The sequence below is a fragment of the Primulina tabacum genome, chromosome 1, assembly GCF_025594145.1.
Source record: "Primulina tabacum isolate GXHZ01 chromosome 1, ASM2559414v2, whole genome shotgun sequence".
NCBI lineage: Eukaryota > Viridiplantae > Streptophyta > Magnoliopsida > Lamiales > Gesneriaceae > Primulina > Primulina tabacum.
In genome coordinates this window covers 52,830,098-52,843,263 of record NC_134550.1, presented here as the reverse complement: position 1 = coordinate 52,843,263, position 13,166 = coordinate 52,830,098, and the positions used below count along the sequence as shown (strand labels likewise).

Below are 13,166 nucleotides of genomic sequence, written 5' to 3'. Positions count from 1 at the left end.
ATGGCTACTGTTTTTTAGCATTAAGTTCAACATAATCGTGTATCAATGAAAAAAAATTCCTTAATTTATCTTTTTCTTTTTGATTCTATTGAAAATGTTGTGGGTTTTTTTTTGAAATTTGAAAACGACGAAGAATGACTAAAATAACTCGAAACTTATGTCGTTGAGGCAGAATGCGCTAGAGATGAGAAAGCACATGAACAAATTTGAGAATCACTACTTTCGAATTAATTAATAGCCACATAGATATATGTATCAAACATATATGTATTTAAAATATAAAGAATTTATTTCATTAACTTTTTATAAAGTGATTTTAAATACTAAGGGATCCATATGCAATTTTTATGATTAAAATGTTAGTACATGCAAGTTTAAACAGAGATTAGAGAGGCGAGGAAAAGAGTGCCCGGAGATATATAGTCAATATAAAAGCGATACCACTCTGACAGTTCCTTTGCTCTCCAGCTCCTCAATTGCATTTTGGTAAAAGGGCTATGGATATCCAAAAAGGTCTTCCTGTCAACTGGACTTACTTCTACCAAGAAAAGGTGAGAGAGAATAATGTTCTAGCTAGCTTCACTCGTTAATCTCACTTTACCAGCGAGTATGACTACAATTCTGGCTTGTTACAAGTAATTTGAGGTTGGCTTTCGTTGGCACAGAGTATGGATGAGCTACGGCATTCTCTGGTGCTGACAATGGAGCTCGAAGAAACCAGATTAAACGCACAGGAGGAGGTCAGGAACAGAGACGACCAAATTCTGCAGCTAAAATCACTGCTGAACAGGGCAATCGAAGAGAGGGATGAAGCTAAAGAAAAGTGTCAAAACGTCTTCTTCCAGAAACTGTTGCTTCAGCAGCAGCTGGAGAAGCAACAGTGTCATCAATCTGCTCCACATTCTGGGATTTCAGGCGTTGAAGATGATCCCAGAAGAGGAATCGACTCCAACAATGGCTTCTCCTCATCAGATAGTGACGAAAGCATCGTCTCGTCACCTCAACAACTCTCACCACCACTAGCTGCGCCCCCTCCACCGCCACAGCCGGCTGTAGAAGCTGGTCAAGGCTTGCCTATAGTTCCCGACAGGCCATTGCCTGAAAAGGGTAAGCTTCTGCAAGCAGTGATGAAAGCAGGGCCACTGCTTCAGACCCTCCTCCTCGCCGGCCCGCTTCCGCGATGGCGCCACCCTCCGCCACCTCTTGACACCTACCAGATTCCACCTCCACCGGTGGTTATTCCCTCACGGTCGCCACTGCCCACACTTCCATCGCTAATTCCCCTCCCTTCCATCTACCAAGATTCATTACACTACGACATCGATATTAACAGCAATGTCGATGTAAACAGGAAACGGGGACTATTCCATTTTATGCGATGTGATTAACTGGAATAAGAGTCTCGATATGGTAATAGAAATTTCCTATGGCTGGCGGGAAGGTGTAAAATTATTCGCAAGGCCTAAACCTTGAGGTCTTTCTGAAGGATCTGATACCTCCACGGAGTTCAAACATCCGAAGGTTTTCTTCCTCAGTAACCATTAATTTAGCAAAATATGTCTACTTTTTTAGCTGCTGTCTTTATCCATCAACTTGAGCAATTACTAGCTAGGTTGAGAGTAACTATGTGAATACTTTTATATTTTAATTGCTGTATAATCATGATTAAATACGATCTTTTATTATTAAGCCTTTAATACGTGTGAAGAGGAGCAGGCTTTTAATACATAGAATTTTGTGAATATTTTCTATACATATACATATGGTTTAATGTATGTGAAGAGGTCATATTCGAAAATGTTTTTTTTTTTTAAATTGATTATTTTTTTTGTAAAAAATTTGCAATCACGTTTTTTTAGAATTTACATACACTACCTTGATATACACGTGACATAACACTGAAAGAAGAGTAGATCTCTTGTGAGATAGTTTCACAAATATTTATTTGTGAGACGGGTACACTCTACCGATATTCACAATAAAAAGTAATATTCTTAACACAAAAAGTAATATTTTTTCATGGATGACTCAAATAAGATATTCGTCTCACAAAATACGATCTGTAAGATCGTTTCACACAAAAATTTTTGGGTTGAGAGAAATAGGTTAGAAGATTTTCTCCCATGCTAGAAAGATGGGCCCGGGTTGTCAGGTTGAGTGGGCACAGATCCAGATTGGGATTTAATACTTGTATTAATAATTAATCATTTCTTTAATTAAGTGTTCTGCTTTTTTCATGTGCACCAGTTTCTTCATTCCAGCTAAAAATCATCATGGTTACTATTATGTATACATATTCAACAAGAGTTAAAAAAAAAAATTGTTTTACCTAATAAGCTTTTACATATACTAATATCTGCATTTAATAATTTCAAAAATTTATACTTTTAAAGTTACATCACCACTGAATAAATAATAATTCTTTTTATTTTATTTTTGAAAGGATCAATTTAAAATCTTTACTACAAGGGGCCAAGGGCAATTTGGAAAAATGGATTTCAAAGAAATTTCCAAAATTGAATCGCATTCAATCAAAATTTTAACTCGAATCGAGTTCAAGTTATATTTAAATTAGTATCGATGATTTTTATAAATAAATATATATATATATATGAAATATCAATTATTGCAAGTGAAAGAAAAACGATTACAAGTGTGCATTGTGTGGTGAATTTAGGTGTGGCGCGAAAAGCGGTTGGAAGCTTAACGGGACCGAATCCAACTCGAGACAAGGTGAGGTGAAACACTTGATCCACCGTCAATCTCGAATCATTCATATAAACCTCAACACTGCAATAATTAAACATTTTTTTTTTAATGTAAGAATCATTTTATTTTAAATTATAATAAATGAATGATATTTTATTAATGAGTGGACAACATATCAAAATTATTTGTATATATAGTTCGGGCTTATCGGAAAAAAAATAAGGCAAGTGGAGGCTTAAAGAGCCCATCTATTATGTTCTAGAAAAAATAAGGGCTGGACATGGCCCATCGTAAGTTGGCCCGTTGGACCAAAAAATCCGCGTTTATTATCTTGTCCGCTACTACCATAACATGAATTAAAATCGTCGTCGTCGTCGTTGAGATTTTGTCAAGTTTATAATAAATAAATTCTAAATATGGGCTTGGGACTCGAAGTCCGAGTAGCTTGACAGCGAATTTTGTAAAACTCAAAACTCATTTACCTATGGTACCCCATAATTCTAGTCCGACTCTGACTTTAAGTGGTCTGACTCGATGGACTTCGCCGCCCATTAGTTAAAACAAAATGCTCATATTGAATCCAATTGAGAATATGATAGAAACTCAACAAGCCATTAGAATTTATTTCACAACTCGCTGTTCGTGAGTGACGGAATGCAATCTGCTGAGCATGTTTTGGGAGATCAGCCAAATTATGAGACATTGACCCAAAGGTGATATAATCTGCTCCGAGTAATCATACCCGACCTTATCACCCTGGCTAGGGAGTAATACCTCCAGAGAGTCTGTCGAGCATTTTATTTCAAATACTATATCATCCGACTAAAGCTTAAACAAGTATGACGATAAATAAAATCTAAGGCAAAAACTTATGTGAGACGGTCTCACAGGTCGTATTTTGTGAGACGGATACTTTTTAAGCTAAGAGTATTACTTTTTATTGTGAATATCAATAGGGTTAACCCGTCTCACAGATAAAGATTCGTGAGACTGTCTCACAAGAGGCCCACTCAAATTCTTATACATATCAAACCATGGAACAAATTTTCAATGATAAGGAAAGAATTCTAAGAAAGTCGGGGTATTTCATTCAAGCTTATAACTTACCAAAGATAAAATAAGATCAATTCCAATCTAAGATCCAGAACAACTTGTGATACTAAAATTCTTATCATATAAGGTACTCAGTTCCAAATATATAAATACCAGGTATTTCCCGTTGTTTGATTCATTTACTGTTTTACACACAGTTTTATACTTGCACTCTTAAGTTTGCTCTCCAGACTGACTTAAGCATCAGAGACGATACACCTCTGCAGGATCCATTAAACGTCCATTAATTTTAAACTTTAAAATCCTACTAATTTTTTTTTCTCCATTAAAATTCGAAACATTCCCTTTCAAAAATAACTCAGCATTTCCAAAATCCAAAAATTAATTTAACATTTAAAATCACAAGTACATAGAATCCTTAAATCGTCAATTAACAAAAATCATACGTCAACCATTAACATGATCAAAACAAAACTTTAAAATAAAGTATAAAAAATCTCTAAATAAATCATTCTCAAAATCTTTATTTCAAAACTTTAACTATCAAGTTAATGCGGAAAATAATGTCCCTCAGAAGTGTACTGTCGGACTTGATCCACTCAAGCATCAGCGCCTCCCTCAATCTCATACTCATGTGCAACATTCAAATCTAGTGAGTCTAATGACTCAACATGTTCTAAACATGAGTAAAAAATAATACATATATAACCACATGCATTAAAAATTATACTTTTCTTCAAAATAAGCTAGCATAAATTTGTAAGCATAATTTAATCATAAATTGTCAAATCATAAAACTTAGCATCATTAGTCGTTTTGGGTGAAGTTTGATCATTGAAAATGACTAGCTGTATCATTTGGTCGACTGATCCAGTCTTAGCTCACCATTGTGCATGGGGACGAGCACTAGGCACCGACGGAATATAAAATTATGATCGTTGGGCTTCCTCTGGGGCCTTCTCCCGTAAACGGACCCCCTTTGGGGCCTTCTCCCTCACGATATTCCCAAAAATCATATATCATATCATTTTTGTCACAGTTAATTCAAATCCTTCAAAATATTTTCTTTTTTTTTTTTAAAATCATAAGACATCGTGTCCTTTTCACATTCGAAAAATATCGTTTTAACAGTAAAAATTGCACAGCTTTATCATAAATAGTAAAATCTCATATTTTCATCACAAACGTTTAAAATATCATTTAGCATGCGTTATGATTCTTCGGGATAATGCCAACTCTTTTTGTACTACTCAGGTGTAAAATGAACGTTTTGCCCATAGACTCTAAAATTCTCGATTTTGACTTTTTCTTACCTTTATCGACTCGAGCATATCCCAAGTATCATATAAGCTTAAATTTGACTTCTAATATTTTTCTTTGATGTAAATCCGAGTTTTTCGATTTAATAACTTAATGATTAAACCATGGAGCGTTTCTAACTCGAATAAATTCAAAACTTAAAATTTTCTTCCCAAATTTTAAACCTAAAATTTTCATCTTTAAACTTAACATGACACCTTAAATACACCCATAAACATTTCTTAGACGTAAAATTAAGCTCCTCAACTAATTTCTCAATTCGTTTTAAAACTTAACTGTATGCCCCAGTTTTAACCCGAATCGATTCAAAACTTAGTTAAACTTTACCAAACTTGAACCATAGCCAATTAACACCTATACATACCTTATGCAACCCAAATCAAACCATTTAAGACACTCGAATAGCTTAGAAGGCCTACTAAATTTTATGCACAATTGATCAAACTCTAGCCCAAGCCAACTTTCAATCCATCGAGCCTAGCCCTTAACCATCATGTCCAGTCCCTATGTATCCATCCTAGGACCTAGAGTGAACTCTTAGAACTCTATTGGACCAGCCTCTACAGCCCTAGCAATTGCAACCTTAAACCATCTCCCCTACAAGCCTTAAGCGATCCAAAGCGACGTGCAACCTTTATCCTCCATTTCTAGCCCTTGCAGAGCCCATCTATGACCATGACTAGACCCTATTAGGACCCATGAACATGTTTTACAGCAGCTAACAGCCTGCTTCTTCCTAGGACCAAAAATGCAAACCCTAGTTCCTAAAAACACAATTTTCGTTCAGCTCTTGCATCCATATTGTCCAGCCTTTAAACATACATCTATGGACCCTTAAACATGTTGAAAATCGTCCCTTCCCATAGTCCTCTCATGGCAGCCCTTTTGTGCATCATAAGCATGAGTTTCAATGGATGAAAATTAAAGTTTTAAGATGTACAAGCCATAAAAATGAAAATAAAAGAGGGTTTCATATTTTTCATGCAAACGTGATTAAACACACATAATATGATTTGAATGGTGCAAAAATAAGGTTTAGAAACGTGCATTTACGTTTAAAACGCTCGAAATATGAATACTGTAGCGGTGGAACGTCGGTGACTAACGAAGGACGATTTCTATTTTTTCTACCATTTTTCTTGTCAAAACCCTACCAAAAACCCACCTTGATATGCAAAGGAGTCAAGTGATCGTTGTTGGAAGGAAGAACGAGGAAGAAAGTCGAAGAAAGAAGGAGAAAAAAAATCGAAATTCCCTTGCCTAGACTCCAAGTTTTGGCCGTTGTTCTTGCTTTCTTTGATTCGGCCGCTACCCCACTTCACGGAATTTTGTGTGTGTGTGAGTGTTTAGGGGGTGTGCGTTTAAGTTTATGGCTTATTTAAAAAACAAAAAGGCTTTTAAGTATTTAATTAATGAGCTTAATTAACCCTAGTTTTTAATTAATAAATTAGGCTCATTAAGATTAATATAATTATTAGGCCTCAAATTAAAAGATTTAGAAATATCTATTTCCAAAAAAATCCCTAAAAAATATATAATTTCCTTGCTCCCACTTATTAATTTAAATTTGACATTAAAAATGCCAAAATACTTAAATTATTTAAAATAAGTATTTTCTTATCTAAAAATAAAAATTTAGCTTTTAAATATTTAACAACTTAATCGTCTCCGGTCCTCCATCCCCAGCCAACCACCGATATTCGCCTGAAAATCTTTCAATTATGAAATCAAGCAAAATTACATAATTAATCATTTAGTCACTCAAAATATATCATTCATGCGTCCAAAATCATTTAATTAAAATATTTTAGCAATTTAATAATTTTTATGCATGCGATCTATGTGGACTGATTTTCGGGCGTTAATAATTCCTCCCCTTAAATAAAATTTTGTCCTTGAAATTTTCCCAGTCTTGATTATTTTAGCTCCGTCATTCGCTTCATGCTTAATCCGTTTGGCTTAAATCTTGCACTCGGTCACGCTTTCTTTGCGTACTCTGATATGTCATCTTCCATTTTTTATACATTTATATCAAATTTTTTGATATCAAGGAAATCAAAATTTTAACTAATAAAGGTTGCACGAATGAGCGGCTCCTGGCATGCTTCTAGACAAGAAAATATGAATGAACCAATTTCACATCGGAATGAGAGAGATTCCAAAAATGTTCGGATATAGAACTGTGCAGTTGAAGATGATTTAAAAGATTTGTTATTTACTACCCATATCATCAATGAGCATCTTCTTTTCGAAATCTCATCACTTAAGAACTCTAAAATGTAATTTACTTGAGACAATTATGTGATGAGTAACCTCCTGAAAAGTTTAACAAGATTCATGTGAGTTAAGACAATTCTGTGATGGATAACCAATAAAATGGTATGATCCTATCTATTTGTCTTCAGAATATTTGTATGTGCGGCCGAGTAGTTATTTTTATAAAGCCATATATGCACTATACGTGTGAGCGAGGAAATAAAAGTAGAAGAAACTCAGAAATGGGATCGACGAACTACCCACTATTATTGTTTTGGAACAGATCAATAATAATCCTAAAAAATTAATGCTCCTATAAAGTCAGCCGCATTGGATAAAAAAACAAATGCATATGGACACACTCATAGTAAGAAGAAATAATGGTTTCGTAGTACATTAATTTGAGGACCATAGATGATACCCCAGGGATGAACCCATCAAGATCAGGTAACCCATCAAGATCCGGCCCAAACCTCTGGCCCATTCCAAGCCCAAATGGAAGACAGGCCCATCAAGGGCCTAGGTATTCTACTATAAATACCAGGTTTGAGCGTATGATATGGAATTCAATATATTGTTTTCAGCAGCACCCTTAGCTGCTCCCCCCATAGATCCTCAGTCTCTGACTTGAGTGTCGGAGGGGCTACGCCAGGACACCCTCCTGGCCCCCTCCTAACGATCTTATTTGTGATTTCAGGCTCAGGGTAATTTCGGAACCTGCGTCTGGATTAGTGACACTTGCTGGAATCGAACCCTAAATTTCCCATGAGTATCACTTGGCGCCGTCTGTGGGAATATTTGAGTTGAGACGTAGAGATGGTAGGGAGGAGAGGGAGTAGAAGAGTTAACTCAGCGTCATCACGTCCTCAGAGGGGACCCGAACAGTCTCATGCTGAGGCGAGGCAAGAACAACCCCATTAGGAGACAAGAACTGAACAACCTCTACAAAGAGACCAGGGTCGAGCAACCCCGTCCTAATGAAAATGAAGGGAACTTGACCCTGGAGCAGTTGGGTCAATTTATCACTCATACAGTGGATGAGGCTATGAAGAGGAACCAAGAAGCTGTGTTCATTGAAGAGCAGGCCACTCGCCAGGAGCGAGAGGAAAATGTTGAGGGCCAGCAGAGCAGAATTGAAGAGACCCAGCCCCTCCCAAGCGAAGGGAATGCAGAGATTAGAGAGAAGTGGAAGGAAATACGGATGTTGAGATAACAGGTGGGAAGTAGAGCGCCGCCCCCCAAGAAAGGAAGTCTTTTTTCGCTTGCCATTCTGAAATTAGGACTTCCCCCGAGTTTCCGACAACCGAATGTTGGAGAATATAATGGACATACCAACCCCGAAGAGCATTTGGGGAGATTTGAGAATGCGGCTCTGTTGCACCAATATTCAGATGGAGTCAGGTGTAGGGTTTTTCTGGGCACGTTGGTGAGGTCAGCCCAGCAGTGGTTTAACACTTTACAGCCCAACTCTATACGTTCTTTTGAGGACTTTTCAGCTGCCTTCTTGCACCGATTTGCTAGCACCAAGAGGCACCAGAAAAATTATTTGAGCCTGTTCGTGATGAAACAGCAAGAGAATGAAACTTTACGAGAATTTGTCCAGCGTTTCAACAGTGCAGCGCTGGAAATACCAGCGGCTACTCCTGAAATTATGATAAGTGCCTTCACACAAGGATTGAGGGGAGGGGAGTTTTTCAAGTCGCTGGTCAAGAAGCCCCCGTCAAGCTATGATGAACTGTTGGCTCGAGCTGAGAAATATGTAAACTTGGAAGATGCCCAACGGTACAGAAGGATGGAGAACCGGCACGGAGGAAGTAGAGTTGAGGGAGTGGAGAAAGGAGGAAGGAAGAGGGGTGCGGGGGAAAGAGAGGAAGACAGAACTAGAAGTGGAGGACAATTTTCATCACATGTTCCCCTGGATAGGAGTCGTGACGAGGTGATGGAGGTGAGGGAACCCGCGAGGAGGAAGGAGAAGTCACGAAGGGTTGAGTGCAGTGCTAGATTTCCTTCGCGGGACAGACGAGAAGAATCCGCATCCGGGAGTCGACCGAGGTCTCACCCGTCCCCTAGACGTGGTCAAGGCCCTCCATGGATAAATCAGGGGGTTGGGAAGCAGAGAGGGGAAGGTCGAGGTCAAGCTGTCCTTCAGGAGCCCGTCGAACTGAGGAGGGGAACGAATGAGGATAATCACCCTACGAGAGGAATGCTTTATATGATCTCGGGCGGTGCTACCGATGGAGGCTATGGGCGAGCTCGGAAAGCACATGGGAGAAGATTGAAGAACTTTGAGATATATAGTGGTGCAGACTTACCACAAGACCCCGTCATCAGCTTTGGGCCGGAAGACCTCCGAGGCGTTGTGACTCCACATAACGATGCCTTAGTGGTGACGACCACCATTGCCAATTATGATGTGGCAAGGATATTTATTGATAATGGAAGCTCCGTGAACGTCTTGTTCAAGAGCACATTAGATCAAATGAAGGTGGAAGAATTTGAGTTTGAACCGGTCTCCACCCCGCTGTATGGGTTTGCAGGGCATGTCATCCCGCCGCTGGGTCAGATTACTCTTCCCCTATCTTTGGGACGTGACTCTCGGCGGGTGACAAAGATGATAACATTTACCGTAGTGAATACTCCCTCATCGTATAATGGAATCCTGGGGCAGCCAACCTTAAAGGATTTTAGAGTCCTAGCTTCCACTTATCATCAGAAGCTTAAGTTTCCTGTGGGAAAAGGAGTTAGAGTCTTGTGTGGGGACCAAAAAGTCGCACGTCGTTGTTATAAAAGAATCGTGAAGGAAGAAGAAAAGAGAGGCCGCGAGCATTCGCATGGAAGCTGGAGCTCAGTCTTACAGTTGTAGAGTCATTCGCAGAAGCTTCTAAGTGGGTAACTTTGTCCTGTGGAGATACAAGAGGAGCAGGGTAGAAAGTTGGAGAATGCGCTGGGTAATGCTCTAAAGAGGCCCGAGAGCACTTATCAACTTAGAGAATATTAATCTTGACTTGAATTTTGCTGTATTTCATTTCTGAATTTGTCTTATGTTATCAGTTGAAATTTAATAAAGTCAAGTTATTCTATTAAGTTCGTGGATGTTGTTGTATGTGAGGATGAGAAGAATTTTATTTTCCTGCTAAGACATCGCCTAGCAGAGGAGCAGATTGGAGGAGAAGATTTTTATTTTCCTGCTAAGGTATCACCTAGCAGAGGAGTTAGAGGTGGAGATGTTGAATTTTTATTTTCCTGCTAAGGTATCACCTAGCGGAGGAGTTAGAGATGGAGATGTTGAATTTTTATTTTCTTGCTAAGGCATCGCTAGTAGAGGAGCAGAGGTGAGGAGAAGAAAAATTTTATTTTCCTGCTAAGGCATCGCCTAGCAGATGAGCAGAGTTGGGGAGGAAGATAAATTTTATTTTCCTACTAAGGCATCGCCTAGTAGAGGTGCAGCATGTAGAAGAAAATTTTATTTTCCTACTTAGGTTGCGCCTAGTAGAGGAGCAGAGTTAGGGCGCGAAGAAAAATTTTATTTTCCTACTAAGGCATCGCCTAGTAGAGGAGCAGCGTGTAGAAGAAAAATTTTATTTTCCTGCTAAGGTATCACCTAGCAGAGGAGTTAGAGGGTGGGGATGTTGAATTTTTATTTTCCTGCTAAGGTATCACCTAGCAGAGGAGTTAGAGGGTGAGGATGTTGTATTTTTATTTTCCTGCTAAGGTATCACCTAGCAGAGGAGTTAGAGGGTGGAGGTGTTGAATTTTTATATTCCTTCTAAGGTATCACCTATCAGAGGAGTTAGAGGGTGAGAGTGTTGAAAATTTTATTTTCCTGCTAAGGTATCACCTAGCGGAGGAGTTAGAGGGTGGGAGTGTTGAAAATTTTATTTTCCTGCTAAGGTATCACCTAGCAGAGGAGTTAGAGGGTGGAGATGTTGAATTTTTATTTTCCTGCTAAGGTATCACCTAGCAGAGGAGTTAGAGGGTGGGGATGTTGAATTTTTATTTTCCTGCTAAGGCATCACCTAGGAGAGGAGTTAGAGGGTGGGAGTGTTGAATTTTTATTTTCCTGCTAAGGTATCACCTAGCAGAGGAGTTAGAGGGTGGGAGTGTTGTATTTTTATATTCCTGCTAAGGTATCACCTGGCAGAGGAGTTAGAGGGTGAGAGTGTTGTATTTTTTATTCCTGCTAAGGTATCACCTAGCAGAGGAGTTAGAGGGTGGGAGTGTTGAATTTTTATTTTCCTGCTAATTAGCAGAGGAGTTAGAGGGTGGGGGTGTTGAATTTTATTTTCCTGCTATGGTATCACCTAGCAGAGGAGTTAGATGATGGGGAGGTGTTGAATTTTTATTTTCCTGCTAAGGTATCACCTAGCAGAGGAGTTAGAGGGTGGAGGTGTTGAATTTTATTTTCCTGCTAAGACGTCGCCTAGCAGAGGAGTTAAAGTATGAGGGTGGAGAATTTTTATTTTCTTGCAAAGGCCCGGCTTAGCAGATGAGTTATGAGATGATGAGGACTATTTTAGCAGAGAAGTCAAGGGCGCGTGAAGTGGAAACTATTTCCCTTCAAAAGGTTAGTAGATGACCTTGAAGATGGGGCGATGAGGGCATACTGTGTGCGGGCAAGCGTGACAGGGGCGAGCATGGAGGGGCGTCGGGCGAGCGTTAGCAAGGGCGAGCAGGAGCTTGGGCGCTCGGGCGAGCGTGACAGGGGCAAGCATGGAGGGGCGCCGGGCGAGCGTGAGCTAGGGCGAGCAGGCACTCGGACGCTCGAGTGGACGTGACAGGGGCAAGCGTGGAGGGGCGCCGGGCGAGCGTGACAAGGGCGAGCGTGGAGGGGCGTCGGGCGAGCCTGGCAACTGGGATGCTCGGGCGCTTGGGCGAGCGTGATAGGGGCGAGGGGGCGCTCGGGCGGCAGGGCGAGCGTGATGCGCGAGGGGGCGAGCGCTTCGGCAGTTGGTGGGGCGAGCGTGGGCAGGCGCTCGGCAGGTGGTGGGGCGAGCGTGGGATGGGCGCTTGGGCGAGCGAGGGGCTCGGCTGGGCGCTCGGCTGGAGGCGAGGGGCAAGGGACTCGGCTGGGCGAGCGTGGGCAGGGTGCTCGGCAGGGCGAGCGGGAGGATCGCGAGGCGCGGCGCGCGGGGCTGGGCGCTTGGACGCGTGGGGCTGGGCGAGCTACGATGGAGTTTCGGCGAGGGTAGCGAGGCAATGACTCGGGCGTGGGTGGGGAGAGCGTGGAGGGCTGAGCGATCCCCGTAATTTTCGCAGCAGCAAACATCGTTCGTTAACGACAAACGAAATAAATTTTTCTAATACGGTACGTCCTCGTCGCCGATAAACCAAGGACAACACAACTAATCGAACTTTGAACCTACGATTCAGCTCGACTCGGGAGGGGGAGACTGGTGATACCCCAGAGATGAACCCATCAAGATCAGGTAACCCATCAAGATCCGGCCCAAACCCTGGCCCATCCCAAGCCTAAATGGAAGACAGGCCCATCAAGGGCCCAGTTATTCTCCTATAAATACCAGGTTTGAGCGTATGATATGGAATTCAATATATTGTTTTCAGCAGCACCCTTAGCTGCTCCCCCCATAGATCCTCAGTCTCTGACTTTAGCGTCGGAGGGGCTACGCCAGGACACCCTCTTGGCCCCCTACTAACGATCTTATTTATGATTTCAGGCTCAGGGTAATTTCGAAACCTGCGTCTGGATTAGTGACACTTGCTGGAATCGGACCCTAAATTTCCCGTGAGTATCAATAGAGAATGGGGAAAACATAAATGTTGATTCAATATGAATTATCCCATCCGTCCTAAGCTGTGTGTGTATATAT

At 40.7% G+C, this 13,166-nt stretch overlaps 1 protein-coding gene across 1 annotated transcript; it reads left to right on the top strand.

The window, feature by feature from the left end:
- The first annotated feature begins 410 nt into the window (after positions 1 to 410).
- Positions 411 to 1,682, top strand: LOC142519633 (uncharacterized). Its single transcript, XM_075622672.1, has 2 exons — positions 411 to 551; positions 666 to 1,682. Exons 1-2 carry the CDS (start codon positions 498 to 500, stop codon positions 1,386 to 1,388), a joined length of 777 nt encoding a protein of 258 aa, XP_075478787.1. The 5' UTR covers positions 411 to 497; the 3' UTR covers positions 1,389 to 1,682.
- The last annotated feature ends 11,484 nt before the right edge of the window (positions 1,683 to 13,166 follow it).